The sequence below is a fragment of the Cyprinodon tularosa genome, unplaced genomic scaffold (assembly GCF_016077235.1).
Source record: "Cyprinodon tularosa strain WSP-4 unplaced genomic scaffold, ASM1607723v1 ctg47, whole genome shotgun sequence".
NCBI lineage: Eukaryota > Metazoa > Chordata > Actinopteri > Cyprinodontiformes > Cyprinodontidae > Cyprinodon > Cyprinodon tularosa.
The window spans coordinates 1,138,653-1,160,761 of NW_024039196.1; the positions used below are offsets into that span (position 1 = coordinate 1,138,653).

At 37.1% G+C, this 22,109-nt stretch overlaps 2 protein-coding genes across 3 annotated transcripts; both read right to left on the reverse strand.

Moving 5' to 3' along the window:
- Positions 1–1,516: 1,516 nt before the first annotated feature.
- ccdc13 (coiled-coil domain containing 13) lies at positions 1,517–10,260 on the reverse strand. Of its 2 annotated transcripts, XM_038301620.1 has the most exons (14): positions 10,142–10,260; positions 8,796–8,996; positions 7,996–8,144; positions 7,773–7,915; positions 7,618–7,692; positions 7,406–7,519; positions 6,751–6,855; positions 5,468–5,629; positions 5,207–5,383; positions 4,918–5,115; positions 4,703–4,803; positions 3,672–3,734; positions 3,430–3,555; positions 1,517–2,928 (listed from the first exon to the last, which is right to left on the reverse strand). In XM_038301620.1, exons 2-14 carry the CDS (start codon positions 8,975–8,977, stop codon positions 2,817–2,819), a joined length of 1,707 nt encoding a protein of 568 aa, XP_038157548.1. In that variant the 5' UTR covers positions 8,978–8,996; positions 10,142–10,260; the 3' UTR covers positions 1,517–2,816. The 2 variants fall into 2 exon arrangements, with proteins under 2 accessions (XP_038157548.1, XP_038157549.1); XM_038301621.1 differs by lacking the exon at positions 7,618–7,692.
- A 3,364-nt stretch (positions 10,261–13,624) lies between these two features.
- Positions 13,625–19,091, reverse strand: higd1a (HIG1 hypoxia inducible domain family, member 1A). Its single transcript, XM_038301622.1, has 4 exons — positions 18,940–19,091; positions 18,393–18,470; positions 18,188–18,322; positions 13,625–13,860 (listed from the first exon to the last, which is right to left on the reverse strand). The coding sequence occupies exons 2-4, from the start codon at positions 18,463–18,465 to the stop codon at positions 13,787–13,789; spliced, it is 282 nt and encodes a 93-aa protein (XP_038157550.1). The 5' UTR covers positions 18,466–18,470; positions 18,940–19,091; the 3' UTR covers positions 13,625–13,786.
- Between the last annotated feature and the right edge of the window lie 3,018 nt (positions 19,092–22,109).

Here is a 22,109-nt window from a genome sequence, read left to right on the forward strand (position 1 = left end):
ATAAATCTACACCTTTCTGCGTAATACAGCTACATAAAACAAGAATAAAATTGTCTGTCGAAGTGTAATTTATTTAAAGGTGATGACACTCCAAAATAACTGAAGTCAACAAGAGCAGATGCATTAAGCTGTAAAATTAGTTTACCTGAAATTACAGTAACCTCAGTGGGAAACAGTAGGAAGCTTTGTATAAAAGCTTATGAAGTGGTGGAAGTACTTGACTTGTTCCTAGCAGTCAGTTTTTACACATACATCTAATGTTCTTATAGATTTAACTCTAACCGTAACTGTTTTGTGGTGGATGTAGAAAAAAATCTTTACATGAATTCAAACCCCTTCCAGGACTTAGGTGGAATGAAGGGCTAAAACCACAAATTGCTCATATGTATAATGTTATATAAGTATTGGATCTAATCTGCTCATCCACTGCCTCCAACTCTCTATCACATAATAAAAAGGTTTCTCAGCTTCCATAAAGAAAATAAGAAACACAACATGTTTGTTACTCTGAACATACCGGCTGTCTTTATCGTTTCCAAAACTCTGATATTTTTGTCTTGTGGCTTTTTTACCAGGTGCAAATGGGACCTGCCAATCTCCCACAGGGTGCTGGAAGACAGTGCAGTATTTGAATCAGTACACTAAGTCAGCCATGGGTTTAAATTAAGCGTGATGGTGAGACGACGGGAGGGAAGGATGGCTTTCACAGCTGAAACACCCGAGTTAGTGTGTATCCAGATGCTACTTCCATCAGCAGGATTGTTTGGTTTGAAAGACCAAGAGGTTAACAATAGTTGTAAATATATTTTACCCAGACAAAAACGAACTATCTTCCGCTCATTTATGGCATTTTTTGTTTAGTCTGAATAAAAAAGTTTTAATCAAAATACTACAGACATTTCCTTTGAGGCTACAGTAAAATATAAAATCTGGAGAAGACAGGTAGCAAGGACAGAATAAGGAAAACAAAATGTATGAATGAAGGAAAAATGCATGACAAATAAAGGAGGGGAAGGAAGGAAATAGCAAGGGACCATTAAAAGGGAGAAATAAGCATATAAAGAGTAGGAGAAATAGAGCGAAGAAGAGGGTAAAGAAATGGCAAGAAAGGAAAGAGGAATGAGAAAATGAAAAGTTTAAAAAGCAAAATAAAAATGAGGCAATGAAGTCTGTTACCTTTTGTATGGTTTCCCTTAATTTTCAAAGTTGTATTAGTATACATTTGAAAAACGACGGAAAGAGAAGAAAACACTGAAAGGGAAGGAAAGAGGATGAGAAAGAATTAAAAGAATGGGGAAAAGTCTGAATTGAGGAGCTAAGGAAGAAAGCTGAATGGAGTAAAGCACAAAAAAATAGAAACATCCCTAAGATAAAACAATTTTGCTGAGTCTCAAAAAAAGTGATCTATTTTTTTCAGAAAATGTCATTATCTCTGTCTAAATACATTCAATGGTAAATATTGAACTCGAGTCACACACTGAAACACTGATCTAAGATTTTATACTGTACTTTTGCACCGTGCTCTAAAAATGTACTTCAGCCAGCTGGTGGAGTCTGTTTGCATTCACATTTAACAACTATTCACAGACATCTGGGTTCAAGTCAGAAATGATTAGAGATTATATTGTACAGAAATATCCAACATTAGGAGAACCCTAACAGGAATAATAGCGACCGTCACTGGGATTCTGCTATTTCATCCAATAACATCCAACACCAAAAATAACTACCAGATTAGGAGGAAAATGCTGAAAACGTAAGAAAATTAAGGTCAATCTGGTATAAAAAAAAACTTTGGGAAAAGCCTGGTTTGTATCAACTGACTGAATCAGACATTTATTATGTTTGACACAGGGTTACAAGCAAATAAACATTTTTTTTACAAGATAGAATGTGACAAAAACAGTCATTGACCAACTGGCAGAGATAATATCACTGCTTTCCCTCTGAAACCTGAAGAACAGATTATTACCTAGCCCTGAAATAAGCAGGAAGTATTATCAGCTTCCATCATGGTCAAGCAGGAAGCTGTTCAAAAGTTCCTATATAGTCCTCGACCTGAAGTTACCAGACATGACTTTACAAATCATTCTAACTTGAACTGAGAATAAGATATATAGAATTTTGTTCAGTGTGTGTGTGTGACTATTGAGGGCAACTTGCTTCCTGCAGGCTGCAGTTTGTCACATGTGACAGGAGAAGGTAGGGCTTAGTAGAAATAAAGCGTGAGCAGGGAGAAGCCAGTTCCCCTGGTTAGTGTCTTGTCAATGCTGTCACAGTCTCCAAGAAAAAAAAAAAAAAACAACAACACATGCTTGACTTGTCCCATCACGTCACCATAAAGCTGCACAGTGAGATTGAGAGTGCTCTTTCAAGATGCCCTTAGAGACAGTTTCCTCCAGCTGAATGACCAGCCAGAGGACAGCAAACAATAACCAGGCAACATATGAGGGGCAGAAACTAACCCTGTCCATAGGAACTGAGACCACTGCCACATATCATCACATTTCTTCAGTCGTTCCATTTTTATGGGTGGAAAATATCTGTCAGGTTTGAAATCAGAAGCAGCTCAAAACACAAACAAGGATAGCTGGTTTAAATTGTTTTCTACGATTCCAGTTTGTTCAGTTTGTATGTTCACACTTTATTCAGCCCTATAGCTCCTGCACCACCACTCATGATGAACAGAGTCATGACAGCCAGATTGAGGCAGGTTAGGTTTTAACTGATTAGTTGTAGGATTAGAAAAGAGCATTTTCCAGCAGCACCAGCGACCTGGTTATAATGGTCCTTACCAGGCTCACTACAGGGTCCTTTTATAATGAATCTAATGTCCTTTCCAACTGCTGTTCCAGCATCGCATTCTTGCGGCGCTCTTCGTGGTACTTCTTCTCTGCCTCTAAGCACATTTGCTTCACGTCTTTCTCTCTGCAATATAGAGATTTTGTGTCATTTTGTGTCAAACACACCTATTTAATATCTCTCTCCCTGGACTTCTTTAAAAACTATAAAACTCCAATAAACTCTATGGAAAGATTTAATGCAGTGTAATTAATGAACAATGAATCTAACATTATTCACAGAGGTATGATGTCAAAGGCACATGATGAGATCATTTCTAGTCTGATTTTCACTCCATATCCTTAATCCCTTTTTAATCAATAATTTGATCCTTTTTACAATCATCTTATTTTGATGTGTCACTTTTATTCTCTGGAAATATTTGTTTAGCCTTTATGCCACTGCAATGTCTTTCTTTTTTCCTTGTTTATAGCACCTTGAATTGCCTTGCCACTTGAGTGTGCTACATAAAATAAACTAGCCTTGCCGATATTGCCTCGACTAACTATATTCACGGATTGAAGAGAATGGGGAGCATTTCTCAAGGAAGTAGATTCAAGCAGACAAACTAAAAATAGGGTACATTACTTGATCTGTAGGACCTCAACCAGTTCCAGGAGTCTGTCTTTCTCCATGTTGAGGGTTTTATATGTACTGGTCTGGGTGATCAGAGCACTCACATCAGCTGAGCACTGAGGACATTTTGAATCGCTTCTGAGAACAGATCAAATTTTTTAATTTCAAATTTTTTGATTAATGTACCACTGATTAAAATAACTTCATATTTAAAATGAGAGCAATAATAAATAGATATTATACTGCTCACTTACTTTATGTCCATCCCACCTCCCATAGCATCGCGCACCAATTTATGACCTAATTTAGAAAATGAACTGAAAAAAAAAAAAAAAAAAAAAAAAAAAGAGTAGAGGAAAATATGCTGGTGAAGAATCTCTGTCATCTAGGGCATAGTCATTCCAAAAAATTAAAAACACATACTGGACTTTTTTTCTAAGTTTGAAGACGTTTCTCTTCCCATCCAGGAAGCTTTTTAAATTCAAAATGGCAGAAATAGGGTTGAGCTCAAAGCTTTATAGAGTGAACCAAAAACAAAGCCTTTATTTGGCTTAGAAAATATGCAAATTGAATTGAACGAACGGCTCTGCCCCTTCGGAATGGGTAGTTGTTTGGGTTCTTTGTTAGCTTGTAATACCAGATACCTGTGAAATTGTTGGCCTGGCTGAACAGGCGAGATGTTCTGTTCCCCTGTATGGGGTGGGGATTGCAATGACGGCGAGAAGGAATCGATTCTATCGCTGCATTGTAGGTTTTTGAAAGCTGAAATCTGAGTCCACCCCCTCTGTTTAAGGTTGTTATTTCTTAACATACATGGCTTCCTTCACACCCCTCTCAAACCATCTGTCTTCTTTGTCCAAAATGAGAACATTTTTGTCCTCAAATGTCAAAAATGTGCATGCTTTCTAAACCAAAACAAGGCTTTGTTTTTGGTTCATTCTATAAAGCCTCCAACTCAATGCTATTTCTGCCATTTTGAAGTGAAAAAGCTTTCTGGATGGGAAACATCCTGAAACTTTGGAAAAAATTCCAGTGTTTTTTTGTTTTGTTTTTATGTTATTTTGGAATAAGAGGAAGTAAGGAATTATAAAACCATCAGTAAACTGAATTAGTTGTTATCCTTAGTAAAAAAGTCTTCAAGACAGTATTCAAGACGACCCTACCAGTAAAAAAAATTCACTCTATATTAACATTTTATATAATTTGCTAATTTCTAGAGCTTAATTCGTATAATAAATGAGGAATGTAATCAATTAAATCTCATAACTATAATGGTAAGACATACTCTGAGGGTGTTATTCTGTTGATACTGTCTCCATCTTCTGGGCAAATTCTTGAGTTGCAGCTTTTTATCTTTGGGCTTGACTGCCTGTCCACCCTCTCTTCCTTCAGTTAGTACAAAAACAGTTATTATTGCCAGAAGGCAGATTTTTTTTTTCACAATGACTGCTTGACTTGCTTTAATAGTTTTTTTTTTTTTTTTTTTTTTTTTTTTTTTACCTGATTGGACAATTCCCGCAGTTCTCTTATTGTGGCATCTTTCTCTGCAACAACAAGCTTCAGCTTCTGGATCAGCTTGTTGTGCTCTAGAGGCACACTGCCCAGCTGTTGTCTCGGGTTCTGTTTATCCTCCTTGCTCTGTTCGCTCTGCTGTCGGCTGAGCTGCTTTAGCAACGTCTGCATCTGGCTCTCCCGTTTCTGACAGAGGTTAACAAAACAAGGTTGTGGGAATTGAAGGACCCACAACATGCTTTTCTTTTTTTTACTTTTGTCTTCTCTAAATGTTTACCATCAAGACATCCACAAGCTCGTCATCATGTTTTCTTTTCTCCCGCAGGGAAGAAATTTGCACTTTCAGATTTTTAATTTCCTCCGACTGAGTTCTGCTCCTGGCTTTAGAAGCTTCTAGCTGTTTCTTCACATCCCCACATTCTTTCAAAAGGGCCTCATAATCTGCTGAGAGCTTCTGCACACCCCCCAAAAAGAAATGGAATAAAAAGAGTATCTTAACCTTTCATTTTGTTTTCAAATACATTTATTCTAGAAGTACCTCATATGACTCCCGCTTTTCCTTCTCGATGGTCCGGATGTAGTTCAGGTTCCTATTTTGGGAAGGGGATTTATGATTGACCCCCGGGGCAGGAAACTGCTGCTCTCCACTTGGAATCCCTGACTGTCTTTGGTGGCACAGCTGCCGCTCAAGCTCCTGCACCTGTTGTATAAATTCAGGCATTTTCTTTTTTTACATGACAAACAGAGGCCTAAAGCAATTCAAAATATTGCCAATGTTGATTTTTCAGCAATTTAACTTGTATACATCTTTACACAGATAGTAGATATCGTTTATGAGCTTCCACTGTCCTGTGTTTTCATCCATTTGATGAAAACACAGGACTGTACTCTATGAACATGAGATGGCCTCTACAATCATGGGAAAAAATGGGACTGCTGATTTGATAGTTGCACAGCAAAGAATCCCCTTCATTGACTTACCTTTCACAGGTGGTAAATGTAATTACAGTTTATTGAAAGGAAAAACTGATAAAAAAAAACACTAAACATTGAACTGTAAAGCAAATCTATTGTCCGGGAGCTTCATAAGGAATTCAAGCAGCTGGAGACTGAGCTTTGAGAGTCACCACACACAGATGTATTCTGGTTGTTAGAGATATAGAAAATAGTATCTGGGTGGTCTGTTATATGTAAGAAGGGATGTAAAATTCCTTGTTAACTGTGTGGGAAAATGTGTGCCAAATTGTTCTGTGAAATTACATCTATTGTTTTCTGTTACCTTATTTGGAAATTGTGTTGATTCTGTGCCATTGAATCAGGAGACCTAGATAACTGCCCAAGAGGGCGTTGCTGTGAAAGAAATGCAATAAAAAAACTACGATTGCAGTCACTGCTGTTTATCAGGTGGACCTAAAAATAAGATGATCCTCTGCAATTTATCATAGTATCAATGACTTTGTTAAACATAAATCCTGCTAATAATTAAAAGTTTTTTCTTTTTCTTTTTACAGTCTGAGAAACATTCCCTCCATAAATACGAATCAAACAAGGTTTAAGGCGGGACAACCATTTTATTTCTCATATCAACCCAACCTCAAATCACAAACAGCGCTAGAATTACCTCCTAATCTGTAATCTGTGTGTAATCTCAGCTAGATAAAGGAGAAAAAAATACTGGACTGCTATCAGATCAAAGTATTTATGTGCTTGTGCTCACATATACAAATGCATGGTGGGAGTTCAATAAATGAACTTTTAAAATTCTTAATAAGAGTAACTTTAAGATGCAAATTAGGAGTCCAGCTAATTTTTCTAGCTTACCCTTGTTTGGAGAGCAAGAATCTGTTGGGACCGTCCTCTAAAGCTCCCTGGGTTGTTCAGTACCTGCTGAAGGTTGACCTCCTCTCCAACTTCACTCAGTAAAACCTGCAACAGTTTATTTTTAGATTAACAAGACAATAAACATGCATCACGATCACAGGGTGTAAAAGCAGTAATAAAGAAGCCACAATATTGTTAATGTTTTTTTTTGTTTTGTTTTTTTGGTGGAGGCATTTCAGCCACTACAGCACTTCACATCTAATTTAGAAAAAAGGTTTAAAAATCCTGAAAACAAAGGTATCATTTTTTTCAGCCTTATTGAACCAAGATCTCACAATAGACAAATTCCTGCTGTTCTCTAGGGAGCTTTGTATTTTTTTTTTTTTTTTTTTTATCTTCCTCAACATCATATTTCTTACTGTGAGATTTGCCCTATGCAAGTAAAGTGCTAACAATGAATTTTATGTATTGGCCGATATTTAAAATTATGGAGGCCACTTTATCGGTCTTGGCCAGGACATTCTTATAAGAACATTTCATTCTCTGGTTTAATACAAAAGTGTTAAAATACCTTCTGTAAATCATTTCAAATGAACTTCTATCATGAACTCAAATACTATATGCATAATAGGTTGGAAAAAACTTATCAGCTTACCTTCTGAGCAACTTTCAGCTCCTGTTTTGCAGACTGAACCTGGTTACGATATTCTGTCACTTTCAGCTGAGCAGCTGCCAATCTTTCCTGCAGGGACTTGACCACTGGATTTTCCTGTTGCTCAGTTGAAAAATTTATGTGATTTAAAATAAACTGCTATAACCTAAGGGTGTAAGCAGTGTATATAAAAGGCAGACTGCGTTTTTGTTTACCTCACAGTCTTCAGACGAGCTCTTATCCTGTGTTTTTTTCCGCCCAGGTACAGAGTTCTCCAAAGCACCTTGCAGCTATACCAAATATTCCTTTCTCAGTTTTATCCTGTTATACCATCTCTTCATCCAATAAATCCAATTAAACAATAATTTACCTCTTTCTCAAGCTCTTGGATCCTGTTCCTGTTTTGCTTGGATCGAATCTTCTCTTGCTCAATTTCTGCAGTCAGCTCTCTAATTTTCTTGGAAAGTTCAACAATCTTGGTGGCAGCTACAACTCCAGTCAAGCCTGATGTTCCTAAAGGAAAGATTAAAAAGATAATCATGAAGTGCAATTAACTGCCATGTGTAAAGGACATCAAACTTCTCTGCTTGTACCAGCTAAAGCCAGTTTCTCTTCATCTCTTTTTTTCTTTAGATGTTTCATCTCAAAGTCCTTCTCGCTCAGAAGTTTGAAGAGTCGACCATTTTCATCTCTGAGCTCTCGCACTTGGTCCAAGAGAGTCTGATTTTGCTGCTGTAACAGACTTTGAGAGACAGAAAAAACACAATCACCACACCTATATATATATATATATATATATATATAGATATAAATGTTTGTGCTGTCCTCTGAAGGAAGGAAATCTTCAATTTCTTAGCAATTTCTCACATGGAATAGCCTTAATTTCTAAGAACAAGAATAGACTGTTGAGTTTCAGATGAAAGTTCTCTTTTTCTGGCCATTTTGAGTGTTTAATTGACCCCCCAAATGTGATGCTCCAGAAACTCAATCTGCTCAAAAGAAGGTCAGTTTCGTAGTTTCTGTAATGAGCTAAACCTTTTTCAGATGTGTGAACATGATTGCACAAGGGTTTTCTAATCACCAATTAGCCTTCTGAGCCAATGAGCAAACACATTGTACCATTAGAACACTGGAGTGATAGTTGCTGGAAATGGGCCTCTATACACCTATGTAGATATTGCACCAAAAACCAGACATTTGCAGCTAGAATAGTCAGTTACCACATTAGCAATGTATAGTGTATTTCTTTAAAGTTAAGACTAGTTTAAAGTTATCTTCATTGAAAAGTACATTGCTTTTCCTTCAAAAATAAGGGCATTTCAATGTGACCCCAAACGTTTAAACGGTAGTTTATATAAAGTATAATGCCAGATTAAGTAAGTATAACACTTACCTAACCACTGCACTGCCTTCCAGAATGTCTTGCTTTGACAGATCCAAATCCTCCTGTGAATCAGTCACATTGAAATTGCTCTGTTCTTTCTTCTTCTTCAAATCCAGTTTTCTTTTGTCCTGCTGTTTTTGCAGCATTTGGAACTGAAGACGCAAGTCATGAAAATGTTCATCATGATCCATGATCAAACGATGAGGTGTACTGCGAGGAAAAGAAGAACAGCTGAGGGAAACAATGCTGTGTTACCAATAGAACTCACCTGAGATTTCTTCTAAAACATGGCTCTCTGTGAGTAAAGTGTTACTAAAACTGCAGAGGTAATAAGGAACACTGGTTTTAAGGCTCATGCAAGTATCAACAATTAAAGAGTACCATGAATTTTTTTTTTTTTTTTGCTAAACGTGTTTAAAAAGCTATGAAGACTAAGAGCCTTTTAAGGGTTTCTTTAAGACTCATTTTCAGTCTTGTTACTGACTATCTACAGCTTAACTTTAAGCGATCGATTAGGAACTACCTTATGATTACCTGACTGACTTATGATCAAATAACTGGCCACCTTCTTTAATTGTGCTGTTTAATTCAAAAGGGCCTAGCATTGCTACCATAGGCACTCAGATGGATCAGAAGCTTTGCTGCTTCATGCATCTTAAATGCATTTTAATGTCTGCAATGTGTATTTAAAAATGTGTTCTGCTGCAATTCTTGGCCAGGTTCTCTTGGAAAGCAGTTTTAATCTCACAGATCTGTCTGGATAAAGGTATAATATATGAAGGAAATTTCTAGCACTAATCTACCACTAATGAGACTTTAATTAGATGGCTAATATAGCTAAATGGTTAACATGAACTATATAGTATCAAAAATATGTTAAAACTGACCTTTGTCAGGTCTTTGCTGCATAAATACATAAATTGCAGAAAACTAGTCATCTGCTTTAGGATTTCTGCTTCTACTAGACTTCTCTATTCTTCTTCAATTTAATAAACACATGCTTCCCCATATACTTAAAAATGAAGATATATAAAAAGATTATGAAAAATCCTATATTTTAAAACCCAGAAACTATCACATATCAGGTAAATCCATCTTCTTGGAAGCAAGATATTTAGAATTCATCAGTGGTTCAAGAATTTAGCACAACATATTTCTTAAATGATATGTTGTTATTTACACTTATGTGCAGACAATCTTGTAAAAGATCGTTTAGAACAGTGAACATTGTGCTAGTAAAGGAAACGCCTTATGACTCACCTACAAGTTGACAATTCTATGCAAATATAAATTAGTTTGACATTTTGACCGAAATCTTATAAGTTACAAAAACTGTAAAACAGAGATGAACCTACCTTTAATTAATATAGGAGCTTAACCGAATTATATGATTTTAAATGCATGTTCTGTAAACGTTGAAAATGTAACACCTAGCTTCCTGAAGGAGACGCTCTCGTCGCTATAACAACAGAAGTAAAGTGACTTTAAACGCGATCTCGCGGGAACAGGAAAATACGTGCTCTGAGTAAAATACCCCACTACAGCGGCCATCTTGCTCAGGGTTCTGATATTACATTTTGCGGGTAAATTAGCTAAAAACTAACAGAGAAAACCGGTGATGGTTAAAAAAATAAAAATAAAAATCTCAATATTTTAACAGCAGCTGATTAAATGTGGGCTTGAACAATTTAGTCCTTCGGTTGAGGCCTATATTTGCATATATGAAACTTAAGTGTTGGTGTTTAAACACTTTACCACTGTAAAGTGTAAACATACTATAATACTTTATGCTGCTGCAAGTCGCTGTCTCAATACAGAATTTTACATATCATAGAACACTTTTAACCCGTTTGAATGACAAATTAATCTTGATTGTATCATTTGATAACCTGGATTCATGTGGAAAGTATGTATTTGACTTAAAAACTCGATTTATGCTTGGATAGAATTATTTTTTTTGTAAACTGCTTCAGGCTGACATGTTTAGTAAAGATGCACTATTTGAATTTAATAGTTTTAAACACAGTTAATTATTTAAACTACACATGAAAACAATGAGCAAATGATAATAATCAGTAAGGCAAATGGATAAATGAAAAAAATGGCAAGCCTCATTGTGCTCAAAATAGTGCGTTTATTTTAGTCATGGTTCTTACCTACCTAACTTTTTACAAACATTTCCATTTTGTCTTTTATAAATGACATAATGGGATCCATAGCAATTTTAATATATATATATTTTTTTTGTCTTTTTTTATTTTACAAGTAAAATAATTGACAGTGCAGAACAATTTGGCAATATTTTATAAATCATAACCAATATTAATTAAGGAATATGCTTTCTTTTATATGTGATGGTAAATATATGATTTTCATTGATGGACATTACCATCCACACGTCTATCTTTCATCCACAGAAACAGGTCAGGCATAGACATGTTGTATATAGATGGATATGTTAAAATGTTTTTTTAACAAGATTCATTAGTTAAATACCAAAGACCTAAATGAATGCTAATGAGGGAAACTGTGCACAGTCATGCTGACTCGGCTCCCCCTAGGCTGCATTGTTATGAATACAGCAGAGACGTGACATCCGTGCTGGAGATGGAGAAACACGATACAGCCGAGCGGAACATGTTGATCCATTTTCTTCTGCCCTGTGAGTCATAGACACATAGTGGCAAAAGGTTTAGAGCATGGAGAGGTGCTATATTGTTAAAGCAATCTTTAAATTAAGAGACCCAAGATGTGTGGGCCTACGTTTACAGGATGTTAAGAGTGTTTATTTAAGTATGGACTCCAAATGATCAGCAGAAAGATGCCTGAATCATAAAATGCAGTAACAGTAACTACAACTTTCCAACAGCTTTCCATTTTTTTCAAATGTACATAAATATGTGATAAGGCAGACTATAAAACACAAGTAGATTTCACCAACAAGTTGCAGCATGTAACAGAATTCCACAATGACTATGAATTTCTGAATGAATGTATTCAACAGGGGCGGGAATAACCTTAAATGCTTCTTAGCAGTTCATCCATGACACGCCCACATTTTATTACCCTGTTTGGGCTGTTTTCCATGTCTTGATTCCTGGTAAAAACTGTGAGAGTAAACACACCTGGTATCACTTGCTGTGTTGTTATGCTGACGAGGGATCCACTACACAAGGGAGCCTTTGTTATTATTTTAATTAGTAAAATTCAGAATAGCAGAAACTTCCCATCAATGAGATAGCTCTTTAGATAACTTATCACAGATTTCTATGGTATGTTTATTTTTATAGAAGAAAAAAAAAAGATCTGGAGACTTCAGTTTTGGCATTAACTAATCAAATGAATATATAATTGTAAAAGATACACGCTAGAATTTAAGTTTCTCCGCTTTAAGACAGCATGAAAATTAATGTATTTTCCAATTTGCTTTGCTTGCTGTTTTTAACAACAATTAGTCCTTTTTCACAATCAAGACAAAACTCTTAGGCTACATTTTTGTTGAGACAACACACAAGGCAAACAGTGAGTTACCCAAGTTTCCTCCATTTATATTTTATTGTTTGCAGTCTCTTTCTGTGACCAATTTCATTAAATTCGTTATCCTGAGGTTTGTTTCTGCAATGCAGATTAAAGACAACATATAAAGCACTTTGTGGAAATGCTACAGTTTGAATGCATATCACTGATGCATACCAATATACTAAAGAGTAACTCATACCTGAGTTTGTTAAGTGTTGTTTTAAGGATGATCAACTATCTTATTATAAAATGCCATCCTTTAGAAGAGCCAAATGAGTTTCATCCTATTCGGTCTGAATTTAAGAATGGCCCCCTTATTAAATCTGACTTTAAAGATACCGCCTATATATTCAACAAAGACTTAAGAAATTTTCAAGATTTGCAGAGTCATGCTGACAAACGTACCCAAGCGGTATTTTTACATTGGAATTCCATCCATGCTCAAAGTGATGCAGCCAGCTGTTGCACAACACTTACTGAATGTCAGGTAAACGCTAAACAGTTCATGTTGCCAAATAAAAATCTTTACAGCAATTTCTAAAAACACCTTTATAACAGGCACAGTGCAAAGTCAGCAGTTTTTATATGTTGTGTTTATTTCAAAGAATACCAAACATTTTTAAGTTAGAGGGAGCAGGGGTTCACTATTTGAAAAAAGGTGACAGGTTTGAAACAGAAGTAGCTTTCTGTAATCTGTTGCTGCCTAAAGTCAGTCAAACAATTTGCAGAGTATATCAGAGAATGCATTTTTAAACTAAAAAAAACATTAATTGAAAGCACACAATAGGGGTGTATACACAGCAGCAATTTATAATTAAGTAAGGAAATGAGGGTGACTTTTACAAAAAGCCTGCTATGTACTCAAACAGTAATAGACTGTAAATGCTTTGAATAAGAGTTATCACTAAATAGATTGCACTTTTTTCATAACAAGCAGAAGCAAAACAAAATATGAAAAAAGGAGACCTTGTTACAGTACAGTACAGTACATATGAATGAATTAAAAACCCCAAAATATTCTACCAGAAACTTGATTTAAAACAATAAACAAATATATATTTATATATATTATATGTTACTGGCAGAAATCTGTTAAAATGTTCTTAGGGTGCTTTGGGGATTAAAACAAGGACAATGAAAAAAAGAGCAGGCTAAAACACAAATTATTTTAATTTGGCCTTGACATACATTGAGTCATGTGTTTATCTGCTACAAATAGTTTTATGCAATTTACATATCAGTGTGGGCATCTCCTACATAAACATCCCTTACGCTACACTTGAAAGACTGCCAAATAAAGAACCAAATCTTACACCCAAGAACCAAATCTTACACCCATAAGCTGGTGGCCACTAATGTTCAATTTTAAAAAGTGATGTGCCATAGGGTTGTTTTTTAGTCACTGATTAGCTTCTAAATGCACATCTAGAAATGATGGTCCTACGGTAATTCCACAGACGTTTGACAGTAAGATTCAGTTTTTAATTGTGTTTCTCAGAATTCTGCTCTTCTTTGGGATGCCTGATGTACTGGTTGTACATTGAATACAAGACACCTGCAAAAGAAGAAAGAAAACAAACTGGTGAGTTGAATTGGGGCTTGTACAACTGTTCACAAACAGATTAAAAACGTCAACTGCGGCTCAGATTTCTAACAGAAATCAAAATAATACTGGATTTTTAGAGAAAAAAAGAACAATATTTAAACCCACATACTGCTAAGTAGGTCCCTACATAACTAAGAACAGCATTGATTCTCTACAATAATTCTAACCTAAATAGGTTAGATTTGCAATGCATACTATCTAAATGTAGTATTTAGGAATATATTAACAATTTATTACAATTTTGTTTGTTAATGTTTTTGGCTAATTCAGCTGACATTTACTGTCCTTTAAATCCAAACCTGATGTAAATCTTAAGCTGGGCATACACTGTGCGATACTCTCACTTGTTGCACGCAGCTACAGATCAACCTGTACGACGAAGCCGTAGGGTTTAAAAGTTCACAGCTCACAATTCATGTTCTCACACTGTGCAGCCTGGCGCTCTTACGCAATCTTACGACGACCGACTGAATTCCAAACACGACCACCTAAATGGGAGGTGGTCGTGAGAAGCTAATCGCCCTCCGTTACTCCCTGTATAATACGAGACACAGGACGCACAACGAGGCTGATACTCGGCCCCATCGAAACATTCTGGCACGACTGGAAAATCGGCAAAATAAATCATACAGAGTAAGCCCGGCTTTAGTGACGATGTTTATAAAGGAGCAGAGAAGGTGGGGGGAACTTGTGAAAGTGGATAGGAAAAAGTTATTAGGAAACTATAGACTAATCCCAATCTATATGACCATGAGCAACTGTAGCAATAATATAACAGGGCTATCTTTTTTCCCTAAGATCCTCTCAGACCCATTTTAGATTTAGGCTTGATTATTTTCTAATTCTGTCATTTTGGTTAAAAAATTATCTTTTACGATGACACCCTCTACTTCCAGCAAGTGCAGAAAATTGACAATAATTATCTGCTTACCACATCCTTTAATGTTCTTTAAGGAGAATCATTCTGCATGAACATGTGTGTAATTACAAATGGAAAGAGGTTGATATTAGGGCTGCAACTAACGATTATTTTGAAAATCGATGAATCGGCCGATTATTTTTTCGATTAATCGATGAATCGGACACAAAATATTTTTTATATATTTTCATTCCAAAATAAACATTTTAGACAGAACAAACAAGCACGCAAGTACAGGTTTCTCATTAACTGTACTGGTGCAATATGAAAAATAAATGTTTGTGTTAAAACTACGCAAACTTACATGAGAAATGTAGCTGTACATCCACAAAATATAGGGTATTTTGTTTCATAAAGCGCAAAAAGAGACAGGCATTTTTGTTTTTTAAAGCCCCTAAGGGGTTCAAACAATAGGCCCCCCCATTTCAACAAATGAGGTTTTTATAGACTAGAAGAGTTCTGCCTTTTAAGACAGGAAAGTATAGCAGTTAAAGTTGCTACTTGAGAAAATACTGAACCATAGAGATAAAAATAGCCCTGTGATTCAAATTATAAATTGTATTTGGAATAAAAATGAGAGAACTAGGGGTGCTAAAAAACACATCCTCCAAAGACAGATATTTACATGGGAATGTGGCAGATAATTAATTGACATATTACTGATCTTGCTGGATTTTATTCTGCTTTACTTCCATAAATTGCAGGATCTTCTTTACTTTATCTTTGCCAGAAGATTTAAACTTTAAAAGCCTTGCCCTCATAATTTGCAAATTAATTTATTTATAAAGAAAATATAAACGCTGCTTAAGCTAATTCAAATGAAATTAAAAGTAAAATAAGTAGCCAACCTTATCACTGTCTGTAACCTACTAACAAGGTAAGGAAAGCATCAGATGAGCTACCTGAGAAACTAACGTTACGTTTCCCCACTTTAAAATGAAACAAACATGGTTACTCATCCTGCTGATGAGCTCTCTTCACTGCCATTGAAGGCTCCAACGTGTTTTCTTTTCAGGTGCTGCGTCATAACAGTAGTGCTTCTGTGCCATGTTTATTTGTTTTTACAAAAGTTGCATGTTACGACTTTTTTCACTTTACAAAGCGCAGGCTATTTTAATTATTGTGATCAATTTGCGCCGTCAATCCCGGGGCATGCGCGCTTCATTTGCAGGCTGGACGCTGAGGGTAAACTCCTCACTAAAATCCTGCGGCTCTGACTGCCCCGCTGAGAGGGATTCCTGTGGGAGAGAGAGAAAGGGGTTGGGATGGGGGAGGCGCCCCACGGCAGCAGCTGCCGCTGGAGGAGAAGAGTAGGAACGATACATGCTTTCACGTAAGAGTCTCCAAAAGCCGCCAGTGACACAGAAAAAAGTCGCCAGATTTGTCGCTAGTAGCTTTTTAAAGAAATAGTCGCTGGAGGGGTCTGAAAAGTCGCTGAGTTGTCAACGCTGCAACTGCGGCGCTGACTCGCTCCGCCATATTTTTTTCTTCCCCGGGATGACGGCGGCGGCGGATGACGCATTAATCGCGCGACACAACTAATCGATGATTAAATTCGTTGCCAACGCTTTTAAAAGTCGATTTTTATCGATTTTATCGATTCGTTGTTGCAGCCCTAGTTGATATGTACAAATGTTTTAAAATATTCCTGCTTTGAGCCCACCTACATTATTTTTCACCATATGGTGCCTCTAGTGGAATGTTCTTTCGTTCACATGCCCTACAGTACCTACAGCAGTGACTGAAGCTTAATTCAGCACCATGAAGCACCCCCTAATAGTACCCTGACTCCTGCTGCAGCACACTGCAAGTCAACTGGTTGAAAGAATGTTTATATTCATTTCCAGGTTGTAGAGGAAAGACAAATTTAGGTAAGTGGAAATTTTTCAAACTAATGTCATCTTTTAATACCTATGTTATACACAGCAAGGCTATTGGCTTAAGACTGGTTTATATTCACAGACCAGGTAATCTGCATAGGTGTCGCTGTGAACACCAATATGCCCCCGCCCCTTCTGCACACAATCTGCTGCACCTCTCCCAAATTGTAGGTGACCACAGACAGGAGGCCTCTGATTGGTCAAATCTACATCCGCTCAACGCTATGCATATTTCCTGTTTTGTCCATTTTCCATGCTTTCTAGTGCCTTGCAAGAAAAACAGGTTTGTAAATGTGAAAATATTTATCTGGTAATACATAACCATAATATGACTATATTATAGATATGTTATTTTCTGCAAGAGCTAAAAACTAAAACACCAAAAGTGTGGAGATATGTTGAAAGCTACAGAGTCACTGCTTTGAAAACATCGAAAATATTGCCTCATTTCTCCCTTTTCTGTTGAGATCTCACAGAACAGCTACAGAGCCATGTGTGTTTCTTAGCCTCTAAAAAACAGCATGTAACTGTAGGGGTGAAGCCAAGTTTCAGTTCACAGGCAGCCACAGAAACTTTTTTGCCAACATTTAAATCTGGGAAAACTAGTGAACAATACACATCAACTCACTGTTATGAATATTATATATATATATATATATATATAAATAAAGGCCAATTTATACTTCTGAAGCATAGCCCCTGCACCCGTCGAATCTGTCTCTGTGCGCGACCACGCCCTGCAATCATTGTTGAGCACCTCAAAAAAAATCCTGATTATGCATTGGGCAGACGCAAACCCGCGCAGAACTCATGCGGAAGTGCGCAGACAAAAAGCAGCTGTGATTGGTCCTTGGTATGTCTTTCTGGCTGTCTGTGTTGTCATCTTTCTCAATTCGGCGTTGGGGCACGCCATTTTTAAACACCCAGGAACAACTACCATGGACAACTACAACAAAAGGTTAATGGGTTTTTGCCAACTCTACTAACAGAACCTGTGCCTCTTCGATGTCTAGCAACTCTAGATCCATCTCCGTGACCCTGATATCTTGCAGACACGTCGTTGTTGTTTTGGAAGATAAACCCTCCTGCCAATGCCACCGAAGTTCTCATGACCATTCGCCAAAGTTCTCACGAGTTCTCCAATAGGCTCCCCCTTTCGCTTTGGCGGTAAACTGCTGTGCATCCCTAGAAATTCCAGACCGACGGTGCAGAAGCATACCAGCAAAACTGGTTCACAACCAGACCCAAGCGACATTTGATGTGTGCGGTTGCAGAAATATAATCTGCCCCTACAGTTTGAGGGATCGCAGCCTAATTTAATCAAATCTGTTAACACTGTCAAATATGCAAAGGAGGCAAATAGAGCAAAGAGCCTGTGTTCTTCATGCCGAGTATATGTTTTTATATTTAATGTATTGTAAATGCACCAAAAGATATATCTAATATAAAAGCAGCCAACTAAAAACATGATACACACCTACTGTTATGGCTCCTACCACAAAGCCTTGTGCAGCTACACGCATGTGGATGAGGTGTACTGACATTTTTGTGTCCCCTCGACTTTTCATTTTATACAGCTGGTGTCCAACAATGGCAACAAATCCAGCCATTCCTGCAAAAAATACAATACAGATTAGCTACTGTACAGGCAGGGTACAAAGCAGGGTACAAAATATACTCACCCAATGGGACAAAGGGATTTTCCTTTACTTTGCGCATTAATTTTGAGTCATTCCCTTCTTCGTACGAGGACATCTTGGCTGTAAAGGAAACAGAACAGAAAAAAAAAATAAAGTTAGTTTCAGTTTGTTTGACGGTTTAGATGATCCAGTAAAAACAGATTTATTTAATTTTATCACCGGATATACCTTGAACCCAAAAACAATCCATAAACCAATTAAGTTGCCATAAACACATCTAAAAGTTGCAGCCCATGTAGCTTTTTTATTTATTTGGTCTCATCATGGCCTGTTAGAAGGTGACATGAAGGACAGAATGATGCATTCTTTTAGAAGCAGGCAACAAGTCACGCGGAAATGCAGGTTACTAGTGTAGACAGCGTTTTTATATATTTCTTTCTTTTTGTCAAAACGTTGTTTTGATATTATAAAACAGACTGAATTCAAATTCCAAGAACAGGAAACGCAAAAAAATATTACAAATTTATCGGTGTTTTACAAGATAAGATGATAGTTTTAATGTACATAAAGCCCACGGGAAACATCTTACCTGCGTTATATTCTGAAGGAGCTTTATAAAGAAAATGTCAGATGAGCTTCGTGAAAGATGTCGACCACAGTTTGCAAGGAAGTAATAACCGGCAAGGTCCTGATATAACTACCCCTGACGCAGAGCTGACGTAAGTAAAGCTCCCGAGTGGTGAGTTTAATGTTGAGAGTAAAAATTGGAAATATAAAAACCGCAGTTAGAGTTGAAAGTCCTTTTTGATAGAAAACATAAACAAACCAATTTTATGCTAAACGTTTGAAATATTAAAAGTATGTACTCATACTGGTACCTTTATACAGAAACTATTTATACTAAAACTTTGACTTTATGCGAAAAGTTGAAGTTCTGACGATTTAATTGTATCGTGCTTTCATTAATTGATGTGACTTCTAAAATAAAAGTACATTTATATTTTTCACTCAAGTTCTTATGGATGCAACAAAAAAATATTTTATTAATGACAGTGGATGATTGATTATGGGAAAAACAAATAAAAATGGTCCGCGACTGGTTTTAAATGCAACACCAGCGTGCGTGCAGGACTGGCTCAGTCCTCAGACAGGACGTCAGTACAGAGATAGGTCCTAACCCTATAGGCGGGGCGTGTCTCTTTCTTTCTGAACAATTTGTTAAATGGCGAAGGCAAATTGTACATTTCGTTCTCATGACTTGCTAATAAAATGTCATTTTCTTCATACAGGTCTTTCCATGTTGTATGCGTTGTTCAAGTCACTCAGTGATTTATATTTTAAAACAAATTCGGATCCTGTTCTGGCAAAAAGATAGGAAAAAATAGAACGTTACAAAAATAAAAAGTTAAACTCATACAATCTATTGTGTAATTTGGACTAAACAATATATTTTTTGTAGCCCAAGTCTCAGTAAGAAACCAAAGTCCTGCCAACATCCTAAATTTTAAATATGATGCAACAAAAAGCTGAGAAAATACATTACTGACCAGCCATGATTAGAAACCCCAAGCTGGCATGAGGCTCAGTCCCCCATTGGAAATCATAACTGGCTTTGATCTTCATTGTATAATATAATCCATACTGACATGATAACAGCGCGAAACAGTGGAATTTTTTACCAATGCACTTCTGATGATATGATGCAAATCCCATGCTCCACCACAATCCTAAGCTGTTCTATGAATTCAGATCTTGGTAATGTAGTGTTAATCAGTGGTGTAGGCTACTTTGTCATATTTAAGAAAACAGTCCTAGACAGCTTTGCTTTTTATACTGACCAGTAGATGAGAACAATATGGTCATACAGAGATCAACATCGTCAGCTAAAAACACTTAAGTAAGCTGTGACATAGTACTAACTTGATATTAAGGGGCCCAAGAAGTCTCAGCTAATCTATCTTTAGCCTAAGTTTGTGGTTCTCTTTGCCACTATTTACATATTCAGACATTGGACTCTACATATTTTGGTTTAAGCGATCATTTTTTTTACTCCCGATGCCTTTTCATCCTCTAAAATTAGTTTACCCATTATCCTCTGACCTTGGCTTCCCTAACAGTATTCTATATTATATATTGGTCAGGAACTTTGCTTATCTGGCCATTAATGTAGAGTGGCAAGGTAAAAGCCTGTTACACAAGAAGAGCAGAATCCTTAACAATGATTACAGTTGAATCAGGCCTAAACAAATGACTCAGTACCAGCAGATGGCCTCTCACACGGAGCCTGGTTCTGCTGTAGGTGTCCTCTCCAATGTCTGTTGCTACTATCATGATTTTATCAAGTGCTCTGACCCACATGCAGAAAGCCAACACAGAGAGACCAGGGGAAAGTTTAAAAGGTTTATTTAGAATAATGAGAAGAGTCCAGTGCTGCTCTGAACACTGTCGAACTGGAACTGGAGAGTGAGGGAAAACACTGCGGTTAGTTCAGGCTCAGTGGGAAATAAGATTCTTTGACTTGAAGAGGAGAAATAGGTTACAGACTCACGTTTCCAGAAAAAGGTGTCCTTTATTGGATCCAGTCTGTGTGGGAAGTTCCAGTGATTGTCTTGTTGATGGAGGGCAGACAGGATTTACCCAGATTGCGGTTGTTCCTTGGTGAACGGAGAAGCTGACTGCCACTTAGATTTCATGTGGTACTTGAACAGGTTATTGTGGAGATGAATTCTCTGCTCAGAGAGAAGTCCCAGATGATCCTTGGGGGAAAAGGTTGATCCAAACCACAAACTTGAATTCTCAGCTCAGTTTGGTTCTCAGAAGATCCTTCCAGGGGAGTGAAGGTCCCAAACATCCAGTTTACAGGATGACTTCCTGCCGAGAGGCAAAGACAAATACAGGAAGATTTAAACAAAGCCCAGTTTGACTTAGCAAAAACTCTGATTGGCTAAAGTACCCTAAACTGACAAAACAAAAACTCAGGTTAGACTCTGCTAAACTAAGCATGGCTAGAGTTCCCCCAAACTGGCAAACACTCTGGCCTTGAGGTAGTGGCAGTCAGCAGCTTAAGAACACTCCACAGGTAATGAGGCAACGAGCTGCAGGTGTGCAGGGAGGCCCAATGAGGATGGGGCACCACCTGGTGGAGGAAAAAAGGAAACACAAAAACAGACTACACAAACTGGATTCCTGAGAGCTACAAGCAGGTTTGGTGTGAGGGATTGTTTTTGAATCAACGAGTCAATGCAATCAGCTGGTTTTCCCATTGATAGAAAACTTTGAGCCAATCTGACTATATGATTTGGCTGAATTGTCTCTGTAAAATACCTTGAGATGACATGTGTTGTGAAGTGGCACTATATAAATAAACTGAATTGAAATAATGATAAAATGGAGCTAAAACATGTCAATCCCGGAAAACAATCTGAGGCTGCGTTTCACTGGAGACTGAGATAGGCATTACCTTGTATGCAGGGCAAGGAGTCTCACCATAAAATCGCCGTTACAATGCAATAGAATTAGGCTGTTCTACTGCAAGCTGACAGAACGTACAACATTTTGTGGTTTCCATGACCTGAGAATCTATGTAGCAAGAGAAAGATTAAAAAGGCATGGTGGAGTGTTCCAATGATACTGCCCCTAGTGGCCATAAACGCAGAGCTGCAGCACTCTTCTGCTTCTCGTAGCATGTGATCGTACTTGACAAGATTTTTTTGGAAGCATTTTACATTGACACTCTTAACGTCACATACGCAGAAACAG